The sequence below is a fragment of the Hesperophylax consimilis genome, chromosome 6, assembly GCF_061612785.1.
Source record: "Hesperophylax consimilis isolate HC1 chromosome 6, BYU_Hcon_1.0, whole genome shotgun sequence".
In the NCBI taxonomy this organism is placed as follows: domain Eukaryota; kingdom Metazoa; phylum Arthropoda; class Insecta; order Trichoptera; family Limnephilidae; genus Hesperophylax; species Hesperophylax consimilis.
This window is the reverse complement of record NC_142841.1, coordinates 41,876,177-41,896,172: the sequence shown is the minus strand read 5'-3', so window position 1 is coordinate 41,896,172 and position 19,996 is coordinate 41,876,177. Positions and strand designations below refer to the sequence as shown.

Below are 19,996 nucleotides of genomic sequence, written 5' to 3'. Positions count from 1 at the left end.
TTCACTTGGAATTAGTTTCGGATTTATCTAGCAATGCTTTTTTGAACAGTTTAAAAAGGTTTATATCCCGTAGGGGACAACCTGAAAAGATCTTTTCCGACAATGCTAGTAATTTTAAAGGAGCTAGCAGCAGACTCAAAGAGCTGTACACCAGCTTGAGGGAAAACAACGACAATATTCAAAATTATTTAGTGAACAGAGGTATTGAGTGGAAGTTCATAACCCCTCGAGCCCCTAATCAGGGAGGTTTGTGGGAAGCAGCAGTAAAATCAGCAAAATTCCATTTATATAGAATCACTAACAATTCTTCATTAACATTTGAACTCTTATATACCTTAATTTGTCAGATTGAGGCCTGTTTGAACTCCCGTCCATTAACTTCCTTATCCGACGACATCCATGATTACCAACCTCTTACCCCAAACCATTTCCTTATAGGCACTGAATCCTGTATCATTCCTGAGAGAGACGTCCGGGCGATACCGGACAACAGACTAACTCAATATCAGAGGATCAGTTCGCTAATTCAATCTTTTTGGTCTAGATGGAAGCAAGATTACCTGATGGAACTACAAAAGAGAACTAAATGGCAGACCAGCACTCAACGGGCACTGCAAAAAGACGATCTGGTGATTTTAAGGGAAGATCATTTACCTCCACCTTTATGGAAAATGGCCCGAATTCTGCATACACACTCTGGAGCGGATGGAGTAGTACGAGTTGTTACACTAAAAACACCTCAAGGAGTCTTTGTGAGGCCCATCACAAAGATATGTCTGATGCCCCTGGATTCAGACACTAAACCTGTAATTGACGTCCCGGACCTTACCAAGGATTGATTATGTACATTACACTATGATGCTTATCTTCTCGACTCCACCTTGGATGGATCAAGCAGAAGACCTGAGAAGAAAGAAGAAAAAAAAAGGAACAATAATTGTGTTGTGTTCAGTGTAAACTATATTATTTGTGTTATTGAACTATTTAAATATGTAAAAATTAGTATGCAGACGTGTGTAATTTAGTCATTTTTGAATTTTTTTTTGGTTATTTAATAGGATTAATAATTTTCTAGTTATTTTTAGTTTATTAATAGAGTAATTCAACAGCATTTATACAGTTAAATTTATAAGTTTACCAGCAGGGCATAAAAAAAGGGGGTTTTATTTTGTTAATTTCTGCTATTTTGAATTATTTTGTTAGTATTTTTGTGGTATATTTAGATTAAGAATTTTTAGTTTATTCTGTTTGGTTTATAGTTTATTTTTAAATAGATTATCATTCAAAAATTTAGTGCAATTCTTGAATCCCGCCCCCTGGCAATATGTTCAATTTTGCAGGCTACCGACATCTGTAGTCTAGAAATTTGAAGTTACTACGTTTAACCAAAATGGTGTGAGTCCTTGCTTAGAAAATAGTGTCAATTTGGTCGGTATAGCAGGTTTCATTTTTACTGCTAGACATCACGATGACAAATGTTTTATTTACATGTGGTGGTTTTTTGAAGTCTTTAAAAAGGCTCGCATTATGTGTTTTTTCGTTTTTTTCTCAACAATAACTCGATAATAAACAAGCTCATAAGTCAGAGCGATCGTAGCAGTGTTATTCGCACAGTTTCTTTATAAATATTGTACCTGTTTCAATAGTTTGAAATAAATGTAAAGTGGTATCAAGAAAACCAGTTTTTATTCAAAAAGGATCATCCCCAATTTTTAACAGTAACCGAGGAAGACATGAATCAAATACTTATATCAAGTAAAGTGATGCATATGTAAAAGGATGGTAAGATTTTTGGACGAAGAGAGCGGATGAACGAAGAAAGGAGTGTTACGAGATTATATGATAGGAAAATTAATAATAGAAGAAGTCGGGTATGCCGAGGAAGACATGGCACGATGAAATATCTAAAAAAACCTTATTTTTCAATCAACACACGATCTTATTATTTTCACCTTAAAACTACCCGCAGCACTAGAATTACAATTAGTCTTCGTCATCTTCTTCTTCTCTAAGTTCTCTTCTTAAAGCCTTACAATATACTCCTGGTTGATTGGAAATGCCATAATCCCACTGACTGTCTTTGGGCGGTTCGGGCTGTGGTCTGGTGTACACATAATTATTATTTAATTATTGAAGACAATATTAGCGATTGCTAAACAAAAATCTGAAACAGAAAAATCAGAAAAATATTCGGTCATATCCAGGACTCGAACCCAGGACCTTTGCCTTGCCAGGGCACATAGTTTTTTTTTGAAATGCAGGCCTTTTATACATAATAATTTTAATTTCCATCAATTTCGATCAACAAATTTTGGGCTTGGCATACAAAATTGTCAACACTTAATATAATTATTTTTTATGATGTTAAAAATGGAAGAAAATAAAAATAACTTTATTTATAAATTTTGCACAGCTCGCTAGGTACATACGAAAAATTCAATAGACATAATAATATTATACGATCGCTTGATACAAAACATTTTTAAAAAATTTCGAAAATTTTACCCTACGATAATTGTGGAATAATATTGATGGTCAAAGTAGTTTTCTATTTTGTAACATATTTTTATGGAGGTCTCATTTGGTTATACAATGTAAAAATCACCTTTGTTGTGGTGATTACAACAAATGTTTCTAATTTTGGTGGATTATTTCAAAAAATAAATTTTTAAAGTTATATTATCAAAGCAAAGAGAAGATACTCTAATTGCGTTGCTTGTATATCGTACATAGGCTATGTGTGTATAAAAAGAATTCTTTCAGTTTCGTAATTGTACACTTTTATTAAAGCAATAACATCTTTAAAATATTTCTGTGTTTCAGTTATTAGAAAATTTTAAACGTAAGAAATATTGACACATCGTTCAGCGGTGTTTTTTTTTAAATAAGTTATAAAAATACAATCTATCTCTTCTCAAAATATCGCAAGGCAAAGCAATGCAGTACATCACATCCTTCAACGCCATTCCTTAAAAATATACATTATTATTTGCTAAAGATTGAATTTAAATTTTGTTTTTCAATGTAATCCATGAATATTATTCATGGAATATTATTATTATTATGAATATTATTCATGGATTACATTGAAAAACCAATTTTAAATTCAATCTTTAGCAAACACATCATTTACTATGTTCGTTATGTTGACGACATTTTGGTCTGTTGGAAAGGTACCAACAGACAAATAGATCTTTTTGTCACATTTGCTAACTCCATCAACCGTAAAATCTGCTTTACGATTGAAAGAGAGTGTGTGATGAAATAGGTTTCTTCCAAAAGAAAATGTATTTAATGAAAGCTAAACCTCAATTACGAAGAAATCATCACACTAGAGACACCTAGCGAACTTTATTGAAATAAATGCAGGAGACTGTAATTGGAAAAAAGAGGCGTTTTAGTGGGATGTGCCTACTCAAATTTATTACTAAAATTAGCCAATCACAGTGGGTTTTTGACAGGACAAAGGAGAAATCTACATTATTTATTAACATGGGAACGAAGACATTGAGTCGGAGGGTAATGTACTATAAAGTAAACATGTTCTCACGGGGGAAACATTGGTTATAAACTTTCGGTGTAAGAAACGAAGAGAGATTGATACAAATGAAAAAAAAGGATTGATTGTCATTCGAAATCAAGTAAAGTATGATAGACTGCTATCTGGAAAGGACAAGAAACTTCTAATAAGTCAAATTAACGCGTGAGGGTAGAGTAGACTCAAGAGAACCTGAAAAAAACTGTGTAGAGAGGTGAAAACAAGACAAAACTAAGTGGTTTAATTATAGTTTGGAATGATGAAGGGAAAATACATCTACAGATCAACAAGAAAAACGCGTAATCGATATGCAAATTTGAGAGGATCGTACTAGGAAACTACCGGCCGAGGAACCAATGGTTTTGGATCGGTGAGATTAAATACAATGGCCTGATTCATAAATTTATGTGTTTATATTGAAATAAACAATACAAGATCCACGATCATTAGAAGGACGATTAAGATGGAATTGGTCATAAAATTTAACATGGGACATATGGGACTATTTATTTAAAACCAAATGCATTAGATTGACAGGCAGACACATTAGCTACAATTGATGGCTGAGGTACAAAGATTTCATAATAATGACTCCATATAAATCAAAAATTAATGACTATTTTTGAGGGAACAAGATGCAATACGGGTAACGCCTTAATATTTAATTACTTTACAGTGGCGAAACGGTGAAAAGGGGCGAAAATAATGTTCATTTCTGGTCAAATGACATTAAGGTGAATAAAAAATTGAGATGGTTAGAAGTACTACCCTGTACGTTTAAACTGAGATAATGCATAAAGATATAAATGAAAGCATTTGAACTCTGTTTTCCAAGCGACATTTGAATAGGAAGTTTGGCCTGGGAAGAAAGGACGCGTACAGACCGACAGATTGGCAAGAACTGGAATATACACGAAAATAGCAGCATTATGAAGTTGATTTTGGCATCATAGGAGCGTGGAGACGAATTTAAAGTGCCATAATAACCAGAGGAAGGATAAAATAAAGGTAAACACTAATAAACATGATTGGATTGAGGGAATCCAGTGCGAACATGAACTTGCCTGCTAAGACAGGAACAATAGTGACTGAATTATGAAGCGCAATCCCGAAAAGAACAAAAATTAGAGGGAAAATTCTTTATAAAATAAAGAATTAGATAAGGAACGTTGAATGTGAAGTGTGCGTAGGGAGTACGGTAATGGACTGATTATATTCCCAGAAAAATAAACGAAATTAAGCACAGCTAGAAAAACACATCTAACCTTACGACGAACTCTATGAAAACAATTAAAGGATGCTGATCCAGCCCTGCAACTGCAGAGGACAAAGACAGTAAATCTGGAGGCGTAGCCGAGATATGATTATGTCGTATGAATAAGTGACCAGATTTAAATAATCAAGATTAGTGGCACATATGTTCAAATTTACGAGTTGATTGATGATCTAATTGCCTGAAGGGTGAAACCGACTTAAGTCATTTTGGTATTGAAGACAGTATAAAAGCAAGCGCACGAGAGGATTCGGGACAGTTTTTCGGGGATTTTGGTGGAGCTTGAAAGGACGGGAAGTACGAATTACGCGTGTGTGTACGTCGAGACAGGTAATTAATAAGTCCCTGGACTTAGAGGTTTTTTGTGAAAAGTAAAGGTATTAAATTCAGTTTTAAGTCTCTTTGAAAAAAAAAATCCCATCAGTGAAATTTGAACAAGTCAGTTTTAATTAATTAAACAGTGTTAATAAAATGAGTTATATTCAGTGATTTTCAATAAAAGTTAAATTCAGTTTTCTAAATCCTCTTTGAAAATCCCATCAGTGAAATCTTATAATAAAATAGAGTCTAAACTCAGTGTTTAAGAGTGTTAAAGTGGAAAGTGCAAAAAGGTGTTTAGTAGATTATTTAAATTCTAAACTAATCATTTCATTCAAAGTGAAAATCATTTAAATTCAATTTAAGTGTTTTATCGGATATCTAAAGTGAACGTGATCGCGTATTGATATTTAAAAATAGATTATAATTTAGTATCAATTTTGAAAAAAAATATTAATAGTAGATACGTACATCTTAGCTTAAAAAGAAACACAATTTAGACAGTTCGAAAAGTAATATCAATGATTAGATTCGATTAAATTTAATCCCTTTGTGATTTTATTGTTCAGTTAAAATAAGTACGTAGAGAACTTGGAAGGATTAAAAAAGAGTGAAAATGATAAAAATAAATATTGTTTCTTTGTTAAAAAAGTATTAATTAAATAAATTTGAAAATAAAGGATTCATCGGATACTTTAAAGTTAAGTTTAAAATTAAAATTAAATGTTACCTCTTTGTCTTAAAATAGTGGTTCGGGAAAAATAACAATAATCACTCTCCTTTGTTTCAAGATAAAAGTAATAATAATAAATGACTGGTTTAGATTTTGTATAAATAATAATATTAAATATCTAATCATTTGCGATATATTTTGGAAAATATTAACCTCAGTCCTTACGTCAATCAACACTTACGAAAGCTAAATCAATACCTTAAAGCCGTGGTCAAATGGAAAAAAAAAATGGTAGTCACGAATCAATTTAATTAAGACTACATTCTAAACAGCAAGTAGGTAATATTTTGGAACCTTGATCGCAAATTTCGTGTAAACCCGAATGGATATATTTGCATGATCGATTAAGGTAGGTGAGTCAAAATAAATCAAAAAAAATAAAATAAAAAAATCAGAAATCAAAAGACAACGTTCCTGAGAGCCGAGAGGGGAGAGAAAATCATGGGCGGCAACGTTCCTGAAAGCCGAGAAATCAAAAAAATGAAATCTTATAATATTTTATATTTTATATATACAGGTTATAATTCGGTCCAGCCTCTGGTTGCGATATTTCAGCAACTAGATCTATCCCAAGAATTAGGTACATATGATATCTATAATATGGTATAACTTTGTACCATTTCACATATAAAGATGTATATATCACGAATACCTATTATCACACTTGTGTCATGCACAAATGTCTACTTCAAATACCTATTACCACATTCGTGTCAAAAACAAATACCTACTTCTAAATATCCTTTCATAATTAGGTACACCTTATTTACCAACATGTACTATGAAAATCCAAAAACGATAATGTACGATTGGTCTTCTAAACTATCAGCTGATGTAGATATTACGTAACTGATATCAGATACAAATATAACCCACAAAGAATTCATAAGACCTTAAAATAGGTCAAAGTCCTCTTAATTACACGAACTGCATTCCAGTCGAACTCTAAAATAAATAAAACATCGTGTCTGATAAGGGCAGGTTTCTCAAAGCTAGTCCTTCATACCAAATCACAGCAAGCATATTCATGTGTGTTTTATACACTGGCTAGAAGTCAAAATAATATCAATAAGAAAACATCCTAAATACCTAACTACGTACGTCAGAGATGAATAGCTCACTCAAGATACCTATTCGGTTAATTATGGTTCAATTAAGTCGCACATACTAGTTATGTGATCATATCCAAGGTGGCCAAATCTTAGTGTCATAATAATTTTGTACGTATGAGTACAGCCTATTTCCACCCAATGTCAAATAACTCAGTCAAATTCAACCAGAAGAGGAGGGGGTGGTCACTCCTTATAAAAATCCATCAACGAAAACAAAAAAAATGTGGTTGTCAGACCGCGATACCAAAACTGTCAAACAAACAAACAAATATATTACTAAGTATATCGTATTTATTCGTATTTCCTATTAGTATTTATGTATCGAGATATCGGACTCAGGACTCACAACCCTGGGATTTGAGATTCTTGGTTCCCAATGTTTCATGTGAGAAAATGTTACATTGTGAATTATAAAAAAAAAAACGTATGTATACATATATGTATTTGAATGTATAATCCACTGGGTGATGTAAACCCGCCTACAGCTGGCGTTTTAGGCCTAAGAATGGTCATGTCACATCGCTTCTTGGAGTGGTGGCAAGCCTAGGAAACTTGTCATTACAACAACCGTGAGTATATGATTGTTCAGAAGACGAAACCGGTTCGCTTCAGTAGTCGTAAATCCGGAGGTGATGGAATTTGGAGTGTACTGGACCCAGGGGAGGTTCGATCGTAGCGCTAGAGGGTTGCGGATCTGGAGGTGTGGGAAAGCCTCGCAAGTACCTATCACTAGAGGCACCTGACGACGGTGTGAAAATCTTATTCGACCTTGGTTCACCCGGTTACATTGCAGGAGGAGGCGCCAAATTATTAACAGCAATATTGCTTTCCGAGTTCGTCTTCGTACAAAATCATAAACACTAACCATACTTACAAGAATTAAATCTACATGTATGTACCCCACAGGTCGTCGCAGAACTGGAGAGAATTTTGGAGAACATGTGTTTCATAACAAATATTGTACTTACCTATATTCGACTGTTTTAACTATATATGTTTGCTATGACACTAAATTAAATGTTATGTAATTTCCACAGGTTTTATGGTTTCTAAAGGAATTAGAATTAGGGGATAGGGATTCTCAGGAAAATTTTAGTTAGGTTAAATGATACCAGCGTTCGCAATATCTCGACGTAATCCAATCTCCTTACCCAATCACTAACCTGAAAAGAACCAAGTTTACCCCAAAATGAAAGTAATTAAAATCCTATATCATAAATCAAAAAATTTACACAACGTTTGATGGAATTTAATTACAATATAAATACGAAAATATTTGCGTTCAAGGCCGTAGATAACGTATTAAATTAGTTAAGTACATATGTCTATAAAGATATATAGTACAAGAGAGCTTTAAGTAGCTTTCTGTAGTTATCAAAGAAATTAAGGGTCCAATTTTCATGGAGGCTTATATGTTGTAGGGGAAGAACTTTCCAACCCTACGAACACATATGTAAAGCCTTAGAAAAAAAAATAACGATCATAGCCAAGAGAGAAGAAAATTCTATATTGTTTTAAACAAAAAAAAGAATTATATAAATATAAACACCCCGAAAGGTGAAACATTACAAGTGTAATAATAAAATTAATTTTTTAGACCTAACAATTGGTAGAGAAAATAATAAACATACGTTTGAAATTTTCCGTAAGCCTACGTTTACAGATACGACCATTAATTATAAATCTTTACACCAATGGTCACATAAATGATCTGCCTACCACTCAATGGTACATAGGCTTACTAACATCCCACTCGACAAGAAAGCATACGAGAAGGAAAAAAATACAATCCTAACTATTGCTAAAAATAATGGCTTCAAGGGTAGAACAAGGAAGAAGGGTAGACATTGAAAAAATAATTAATAATAACAAACACAAAAGCCTTAAATTAATTTACCCAGCGACTAATAATAAGACAAATAATAAATTCGGGTGTTTAGAATTCATCGGACAGACATCTAATAAAATTGCCAAAGTCTTCAAAAAGTGTGGCTTAGATATTGCCTTCCGCACAAATAACAACTTAGGATCATCTCTTAAAAACTCAAAAAGTAAGGTACTCAAATAACAAAATAGTGGCAATTATAAACTCCAGTGTGACGAATGCAACGCTGTTAATGTTGGACAAACGGGCCGGTCCTTTAACACTAGGTTCAAAGAACATATAAGATCTTTTAAAAATAATGATAAAATGCAATCTCAATTTGCCAAACATCTCCTAGATGAAAATCATTCACTTAATGATAATAATAAACCAACTCCGTTACTCGTACAAAATAAAGGCCGCTAACTGAATCTTTTAGAGCAGTTAGAAATTAACAAAAACTCTAATAATCCGAAAGCTATTCTAATTAATGAAAAAACAAATATAATTCGTTCACCCCTACTAGATATCTTCAAACCTAGTACAAATATGAGTGCACTATGAAGTACTTAACTATGCTATTAAAATAACCCTATGAGTCATCGTTTGGGAATAACTAACATAAAGACATTCAGTCAAATTTAAGCATTACACTAATTGGGGAAACTTTACTGGAGTAATAACCATTAATAATTTCTAATATTTTACTCAGAAATCAATTAAGAAATCAGTAATTGAAATTAAAATACCTACCTAGAAATAATATAAATGTATCGTCTGTAAGTGGGCTACCCACAGTTTGATAATGCCTTCAGAGGGCGAAACAGCTGTCCCGAGTAATAATAATTACACAGCAGAACTTGTTTAAAAATAAACTGTTTTTATAAACCCAATAACAATATTATTGAACATATAAAAAATAAAATAAAATAAAAGGAAAATAATTCACCGACTCCAGATATTTTCATATCAGAAGGTTCGGTCCGGTAGAACTCCTAACTGGACCTATAAATCCTACTGGTCCATCAATATAAATATTTTAAATGTCTTTCGTTATCCTACATGTATTTAAAATAACAGATTTTTGCATGTTTATATATAAATTCTTTGACAGATCTAATAAGCCTAAATTTTGAATGAAAGAGCTAGGTATAATGCCAGTAGCCGAAATAACAAATAGTAATATTTTTATAGTCTGTTTCTGTTTATAGTCTTTAATTTCATTTCCTATATCTATGTGTTTTCTTATTTTTTCAGAAACTGATTTTTGAATATTTCAGGAATTTGGAATAGCGACATCAATGATATGAAAGTTAATTTTGTCGTTCGGTCTGTTAGTATAGTTTTATCATAATGTATATAATAAAATTCATTTTTTAAAAATGAATTTGATTCGTATTCATAATATGGTACTATATTACGGCAGTCAATCAAGTTATGTTTAATTACCAAACTTTGATAAATTATTTTTAAAACTTGACTGTTTCTAAATGTATACTCGGACGGCGCTAATACAGAACATCCCGATATAATATGTTCTATAGTTTCCAAAAAAGCCAAACATTCTCTACATAAATCATCAATTTGATTTGTATCTTTGATTACATGCTTCCTATAATTTTTAGTATTAATGACTCTATTTTAAACTCTCCAATACTCAACCATTTGTTTGACAAAAATTTGTCAACATACTTGTACGTTTGGTTGAGATAATTGAAGTGTTTTGGATGAATAATTTTATTTGAACAGGAATCTAATAATTTCTAATTTGGATTTATAAAAATTTTGGTATTCTCGTCGTATAAAGCGATATACGAAGCATCAACAAAATTTTCTCCAAGAAAATAAATTTGTTCACTTATTCGAATGAGAATTAATTTTAAAGAAACATTCCCGGGTTTCACACTACGCCTGGATGGGACCCAAACGCGATGTCAACTCAGCCACCGACTGGTCATCTCACCTTTTTAAAATTCTGCTAAACTTCTCAGATTGAAAATTCTGTGATCTGGTAATGGGATCTCTATTTTTTATAATGATTTTGATCACATATTTTTTGGTTGTCCCTCTTTAAACAAATATCTCTTCTATCAAGCCTGATCTAAAATTGTCTCCGCTCCATTTAACATCTCATTTCATATAAGTCTGAAATCAACTCCAATCTTCAATATAATTTTTAAATTTACAAATTTAAAAAAAAATCATAAATTTACCTCCCCTCTCTCTATATTTTGGAATGATGGCCTAGAACTCCTTTCTCTCCTAGGATGAAAGCCATAAACATTACAAAAAAATTGTAAAGGCGACAGCGATGCTACAGCATCTTGATGATATCGACATCATCATATTCACAAAGTGTTGCATAAAAATAGAAACATTTTCACCAAAACACCTCGACAACTATAAGGTATACGACACCAGGCAACAAACAAATCAGAATGAAGTGATAATTTTGAAAAAGGACTCATTCAATGCACAAAACGAATATTAGTTTCTGTGGGGCCCAGATGTTTGAATTTAACTCCAATACTCTTAAGACTAATGTGATATATACTCGTAAAATCCTGTGCGCTGTAAAATTAATATTAATTTGTTATTAAGAAGCCAAGAAACTTTAATACTCTGCCTACTTAATTGCTGGTGTGATCATTGCCTTACTACACAAAATTAAATTAGTGATTGTGTTGTTGTTGTAGGTTATATTTGCGCAAAGCTAAATTCTATCCGCCTTACTAATTAAATTTTCAAACGCTCATTCAACATCAGTGTGGTAAAGCCAGCCTCGAGCACGGTTCAAAACTGTTTTAACAAAACAAACACCATAGTAATAAGTCAAGTTTTTCACTGTTCTGACCTTACGTCGCGTAATAGCACGTTTTTTAGTAAGGCTGTACAATAATAATTCCAAATTTGAATTATAAGCAAAATTTAAAGTAATTACTGTCTTTATACTATTTTTTTTGTTGGATTTGATTTAGGTATTAGAGCCAGGAAATAGTTTAGAAGAGGGTCGAGAAGATGCACTAAGTGGCATGAATAGCTAAGAAACGACTATGAGAAACTAAAATAGACTAGGAGATATGAGGTGATTTTGCATAAGAGCGGCGCTGTATAAATCGTCCAAATATTATTATTATTATTAATAGAGACTAGATATGATGGACTCGCCGAACGTCACAGTGGTGCTGCCAAGGTCTATTATCTATGTGAGGATAGTGTGTCAACGCTTTATTAGCAGCAGACACATACCTGAACGGATGACGAACCTTGTGCTGGCACTGTTGGTGGACGCGGTAGTCTCTTTCACTGCAGCAGCTGGTCCAGTTTCTTCACCACCTAGGATTTTTGCTGCAGAGTCTCCATCTTCTATCTTCATGTCACTTGTTCCTGTTCTTCATTTTACTTTACTTAACTTCACTTTATTTTGGTAATATTTATATTTTTTGTAATACCTGCATCAACTGTAAAGTGTCCCTGAGGTGATATCTCACAAAAACGGCGCTATAAAAATTGTCCAATATTATTATTATTACTATCTAGAACACTCCAGATGCAATGCGAAACGTTCTTACGTTCCTACCTACGGCCTACGAGTACTTGCTGCTGAGAGAACTACCTACATCAACAAGTTGCGAATTTGACCAGTTACATTTCGCGCATTCGCTAGAAGGGTCTAGACAATCACCTAGTCATAATTCCAGCGCCATAAAAACTACCAGAAGTAACCAGTTTGAACGATCAACCTCCAGTTTACCAGCGGTCTCGCGTAGTTACTACTGCCGTGGGCTGGACTATATAAATAGGCCCGACGCAGCGAGCAGTCAGTCAGTCAGTCAGTCATCAATTGTTCAACAATTTGCAAGTCTCGCGAGTGACAACCTGCGCACCTCTGCTGCGTACTGGACGATACACCCGGATTTGCACGATCCATCCACAGACTCCAACGGGATCATCACAGCGCCCTGGTTCCAGCATATCTGACCAGCGCTACATCCACTCACCTAGACCCCGCGGCATCCTCGCCGGTCTATGCATCTTCCGCACAACTACCGACCAGGTCCATCGCACCTTAGGCTTTCCAATTCAGCACTGGAGCACCCGAAAGACCCATGGTCTTCACCAGTACCTGACACCTCCACGAGTCCGGTCACCAGCAGCGGCCTTGGCTCAAAGGCCCGCACATTGACCAGAACTAATATTTATAATATTTCTCAGTATAGACCCATTACATGTTTACCGACAGTATACATAATTTAAAAAAAAAACTTCTTGCTTGACAGTTTTAAAGAATAAAAATAAAAAAATTTCTGAACAGCAAAAAGGTTGTCGCAGAAAACATATGGGATGTAAAGAACAATGAGTAATTGATTCTGTAATTCTAAAACAGATTCAAACTCGAAAGCGTAATTTATATACTTGCTATAAAGACTACCTAATGGCTTTCGATAGTGTCCCGCACTCGTGGCTGATCAAAGTATTAAATAAATATGAAATTAACCACATTATTATTAGCTTTTTGGAAAATATTTAAAATCAATTAAAAAGGTAAGAAAATAGTAATACCGAGCATTTCAATTAAAAGAGGGATTTTTCAAGGAAACTCATTGAGTCCCCTTTGGTTTTGCTTAGCATTAAATCCTCTATTTGAAATGTTATTTAAAAGCATGTTTGGAATAAAAATTTAGGGTATTACAAGGGAGAGTAGTACAATTTCGCATTTATTATTTATGGATGATATAAAATTATTTTCGAATTCGGAACAAAATTTAGAGAAAATTATCATGGTAGTTAAAAACTTTTCAGACGATATTAAAATGACTTTTGGTTTAGATAAGTCTAGAACTATCCATATAGAGAAAGGCAAAATTGTAGATGCGGACGAGAGTATATTAGGAAATTTCCAAACTAGTAGTGTGAAAAGGGATCAGGCTTATAAATATTTAGGATAAATAACCATCAACGTACTCATTTGGCATAATTAAATGGTCCAATACAGATTTAACTAACTTAGAACGATTCAGCTATGGAATTAATTAATTTACCTAGAAACTTAACAGGTCGAAATAATTTATTTGAAACACAATCAGGTAGAAATGGTAAGAACTTTTTCCATGGGAAAGCTAATAGCTCAGAAATGTACAAAATAAAATTCAAGGCAGACAGAAACATTACACATTTAAATTTATACGACGAGAATGCCAACATTTTTATAAATCCCAACCAAGAATTATTAAATTCCTGTTCAAATAAAATTATTCACCCAAAACACTTTAATTATCTTAACCAAACGTATGTTGATAATTTTTCGTCAAACAAATGGTTGAGTATTGGAGAGTTGAGCGCAGAAATATAAGGATTTATGGTTGCCATTCAGGATAGAGTCATTAATAATAAAAAAATATATGAAGCATGTTATCAAAGATACAAATCAAATTGATGATTTATGTAGAGAATTTTTGGCTTTTCTGGAAACTATAGAACATATTATATCGGGATGTTCTGTATTAGCGCCGTCCGAGTATACTCGTACATTAAGGCACAATCAAGTTTAAAAAATAATTCATCAAAGTTTGGTAATTAAACATGACTTGATTGACAGTCGTAATATAGTACCATATTATGAATACGAACCAAATTCCTTTTTTGAAAAAGAATTTTATAAAATATATATATGATAAAACTATACTAACAGACCGAACGATTAGGCATAAAAGACCCGATATAGATATATATATACAAAATTATCTTTCATATCATTGATGTCGCTATTCCAAATTCCTAAAATATTCAAAAATCAGTTTCTGAAAAAATAAGAAAACACACAGATTTAGGAAATGAGATAAAAAAATTTGGCATTCTCAGACTATAAAAATATTACCATTTGTTATTTCGGCTACTAGCATTATACCTCGCTCTCTCATTCAAAATTTAGGCGTATTAGATCTGTCAAAGTATTTATATATAAAAATGCAAAAATCAGTCTGTTTAAATACATGTAGGATTGGTGAATTATTTTCCCATTTGATGTCTGGTGAGTTGACGTGAAGTTCTTGTATTGTTTTGTATATATTATTCTTATATAATGCACTTTCGTAATGTGGATTGACTAGATGTTCATTTGTGTCATTCAAAATTTAGGCGTATTAGATCTGTCAAAGAATTTATATATAAACATGCCAAAATCTGTCATTTAAAATACATGTAGGATAACGAAAGACATTTAAAATATTTATATTGATGGACCAGTAGGATTTATAGGTTCAGTTAGGAGTTCTACCCGACCGAACCTTCTGATATGAAAATATCTGGAGTCGGTGAATTATTTTCCTTTTTGATGTCTGGTGAGTTGACGTGTTCTTGATTTGTTTTGTATTTATTATGCTTATATAATTCACTTGTATAATGTGGATTTACTAGATGACCATTTGTGGAAAAGTGTGTGGAAGGGTTTATTTTTTCCTGTGGGGAAGATTTAACCCGGACATAAAGTCGAAAAAATATGATGTGACAACAATAAAAAAAATATAATTATTTTACAATGATTCCAATTTGTACATACCCTTAAATAAAGATTATTATACACATTCCTCAGACACCATGATATAATCTCTACAGTCTAAACTGTAAATCTCTATAGCTCCAAGACACTCGACTTTGACTATGAACAGATAAGTCGGTTTTTAAATTAGTTTACTGTTTTTATCAAAAAGTTGTTTCAGGATGTACAGAAACGTTGTAAAGAGAAATCACAATTGGAAATATCACGGACATACATAACAAAACGGGCTCACTTTGTGCAAACAGCCATTAAGTATAGAAGATCGTAATCGAATTTCTTTAATTTCAAGTCATACCAGATATCACGTCAGGCCATTTAGATTTATTTAATTAATTAGAACAGATTTTGGATTATATAAAAAAAATCATTTGTAATTATAACTGTGTAATACGCTATGGAGCTGGAAAAATAAAATTTGTTGATGGAGGCAGGAAACACAAAAGCTGGCAAACTGTTTCACTAAGAGCAGAAAAATCTGTCGCAAAAACGAACGAAAGATATTTTCTTCACGAGTTGAGGAGCTACAAAAATTAATTGTTAAAAGAATCGTCATGTTTTTCGACATTTTTCAGTTTTAAAAAGGCGCGTTGAAACAGGTCAGTTGACAAACTACGTAAATTAATGGTAGGTTCCTATAATTTGTACCAAATACAAACAAACTTTACATACGCTTTATGTGTCCTACGCGTAAAACAATCATGAGTAACGAGAACTGATTAAATATTTATATTTATTTTATTTATTTATCAAAAGCACAGCAAATTTCGTTTTTCGCAGAAAACATGTTCTTTTTGCCTGAGCTTTAAGAATAATGAATCATAGGCAGAACACGCAACGTCTTGCAAGAAAGTCAAATTGTTCATTATTACGTCACGGAGAAAATAAATCTAACGCCCACGATTGATCATTTTCCGGTGAATGAGTGACATTACGAAAAGTCCGACTTAGATTGTGGTAAATAATGAAGCGTGTTTTGTTCTGGAAGCTTTTGTTTACCCTACAATAACCCTAATGTAATCCGGTCACCTAATCTCCAATCCACTTAACTTCCCATCCATCTTACGGGTTAAAAACAAATAAAAGCATGTACCTGCAAGTAAATAGCTGGGAAGCTGCCTGGGTCCATGACCATCATGGGATACTTATAAATGCATGGATAACGAAAATTTCACTTTTGTCTCTTTACCTTATTTTTATGTGAATACTCCACACTGTCTCAACTTATTTTACTGTATGGAGTGAGTGGGACTATGTCATTCAAAATTATATGACTGAAAGGCGTGTGGAAGGGAAGGATATGGGATTAAGAAATTTTGCGAAGTACCTAGCCCTTCAGATATGATTACTGAGCCAGGCAAAATCACCGGGGCGATTCTAATAGTTTCTACCAGCCTGGAACGTACCGCAAATATATGGCATATTATAGTCCTGGCTTTCAACGATATTCTAGGCCATAATTTAAAATTATGGAGAGAGAGAAGGAATCAATAGAGGTGAGTTCAGACTTGAAAAATATGGAATTTTAAAAGGAGGTTTGGAAAATTTTAGGAAAGGTTTGATAATAAAAAGTTTATTTGTTTACAGTGAACAACCAAAAACTAATAGACTTCTAAACCAACGGAATGGAAAAATGTCCAATTCTTATCCGGAATCTAAGTGTGTTACCCGTTATAGTATGCTCCAAATTGCTATGTGATACGTTTGTAAAAATAATGCGTATTTATTGGAAACAAAATTAAACATACTAATTTCATCACATAAATAAAATAAACTCCAACAGTACAAAAAAAAAACTAAAAATAAACGTCTTGGGAATTGGGTAACCAAACACCTCTTTGACTAATTACGACAAGAAATAAATTACACATTAAACTAAAAAAAAACAACCAACAAACTTATCATTGATAACTGAATTCCTAAATGTACGAAATAATATTACAACAAAAAAAATAAAGCACTCTACCACTCTCTTTAAAAATTGCGCATATCATTCAAAGAAAAAGTGGAACTTAATTAATAACATTCTAACAAACAAATCAAAAACAATCAATTAATGTTGTAATAAGTTAATTCTCATTAATGAAATAATTTCAAATAAAGATGATATATGCAAACATTTCAACGACAACTTTTGCAATATTTGTTCCTCCTTAGCTTAAAAAATAAAATAAAATAATCCCACACACTGTCCAGCTAACGAAAGAAAGTTAGATCACAAAAGGAATTAATTACTTTTTTAAATCACAAAAGAGAATTATTAAATTAAATCTCATAAACCAAATTCAATACACAATAAATTGTTAAACAATACTTATTTTGTCCAAACTAATTGTATTAAAGATGGAACTTTCCCAGATTGTTTAAAAATTGCGAAGGTAAAACCAATTTACAAATCCGGATTACCGGCCATTTCCGTTTTATTAATTTTATCAAAAAAAATTAATACAATTTATGAAAGGCTAAACAAGTTCCTATTGAAAGTAACTGATACATGAAAAACAATACGGATACCCCCACCAAAAAAGTATACAAAGAAATGAAATTACTGAAAATCAGAACCTATAACATATGCTTATTTATCTAAAAAATCCAAAATGTATTTATATACACGAACACAACATTTATAAAAAAATCACAAGTACATGGACACTACACAAGACAACATAATAAATTATACACACATTTAGCGAAGACTGAAAGAGGTAAAAGAAACATAGGCCACGAGGATGTATACATATACAAGCTCCTCCCCAATAGCTTGACATCAGTAAATAGAATGAATAAATAAAATGTACTCACTTACTGTAAGTTATGTAGTAAACAATAATATTAAGATTTTTATTTCTAAAGTGTACTTTTAAGTTAAGAAAGTGAAATGGGTATTTTTCTCTTAACTTTAATAATAACAAAAAAATGCGCTAGTCCTTTAACACTTAAGTTGACTTACCTTCCGCTTTGACTTTGCCATCCTCTTGTCTCTGGAGTTCTCGGCCTCCCCCGGCGGCCGTTCCCCCCACACCGCGATGGCGATGCGTGTGTAGGTAAACACCAACACGGCCAGTGGCACCACGAACTGCAGGGCCATCAGCGCCATGGAATAGTAGTACGACTGCGCGGGAAGCGGCCATTCTTCGCGGCAGATACTCCTGTGGAGGAGAATATTATCAAATTAGAGAGATTTTCAATCATTATCAACACGCAGCCGCGGGATTTTTGTTGCTAGGCCCAGCAGGCGGGCTTCGCCCAATTTTGTCAGGTTTCCTGAGAGTAGATTTTTGTCCCTTTGTATGTACAAAGGCAATTAATATTACATACAAAACATCATTTTAGATACTTTTTTTGTTATAGGCACAGATCGAATTTTCGAATTTTATTAGAGCTGAAATTAACCGATTTCCAAAATAACCGTTTCCTTGGACAAATAATATCGGGCGATTCGGTGGCAGCAAATATTTGTTTGGTAAAACATTTAGTCCAGTAACCATTTACATCAGACCTTGCATCAGATCTGCTAGTTCTGATTTTTTGATGAGTTTTTTATGATGTTGGCTCAATGATTAATCAAAGTTTCCGACCTCGAAAACCAAACATTATCAAAAATAAAAATTAAAACCACAATACTTTTTAACCTTCTTCAGTTTTTTGTGATTTTAACCCTGAAAAACATTAACACAAGTAACAGATAATGGCAACAATAACATTTGGCTGTCATCAGTTGTTTTGTTTTGCTCTATCTAAAATTAATTTTTTTCCATTCTATTTTGTTTTCTGGCCAAAAAAAAAGTGTGGTGTGTTGTGCCTTGAGGGTTCTTCTCCCTTCTGATCTTCCAGGAGTCACTTTTCGCTGCTGATTTCCAGATATTTATAAACTTTTTTACTTCTGTCATTTTTCATACTATTATTGTAGTTGTTTACTGTTGTGAATAATGGAGGGAGATTTCCCTCCTGGACCCCCTACAAAGCCCCCAGATCCCTCTCCGGACCCCCCAGACGGGGAAAATGTAGAAATTTCTGACAGTGATTCTGTCATTTTGACTTCTACCAAAAAAAGGAAATTTACTCCTTCTTCCCCAATAAAACTTGACTCGCCTTCGACTTCACAGTCCCCACCAGCACTTTCTCAACTTCCTCCAACAAACTTTTATTCTCCTCATTCCCGTGGCCCATTCATAGTATACGCCCAAAAAACTGAGCAAGGAAAAACCATCCACCCTCTTGAATTTGGCAAATTCCTATCAAATAGCAAGAATCTTTCAATCAAGCCTGGAGGTGTAAAAGCCGAGGGTCGCTTCCGAATCTCCGTCGAATTCCTCTCAGGGTCAGCTGCCAACAGTTTCATCAAAAATATCTTCATTTCATCTAATTCAAAGTTCAAGGCATATATCCCTACTTTCAATGTCACTCGCATGGGCTTGGTCAGAGGTATCTCGACCGATCTGTCCATCGAAGAAATTCTGTCTTCACTTTCAACCCCCCAACACATTGGCAATCCCATAAAAGCCAGGAGGCTAAATTACAAGGACTCCTCTGAGGGTATAATTTCTTGGAAGCCCTCCCAATCTGTCGTTATCACCTTTGAAGGTCAATCTCTTCCCTCCC

At 33.3% G+C, this 19,996-nt stretch overlaps 1 protein-coding gene across 1 annotated transcript in view; it reads right to left on the bottom strand.

The window, feature by feature from the left end:
• The window catches only part of LOC149423384 (RYamide receptor-like), a 416,668-nt gene that overhangs the window by 236,085 nt on the left and 160,587 nt on the right, over window positions 1-19,996 (bottom strand). The window contains exon 2 of the mRNA XM_089632736.1: window positions 18,345-18,543. Within this exon, the coding sequence (XP_089488862.1) occupies window positions 18,345-18,543 (199 nt within the window). The remainder of the gene's footprint in view (window positions 1-18,344; window positions 18,544-19,996) is intronic.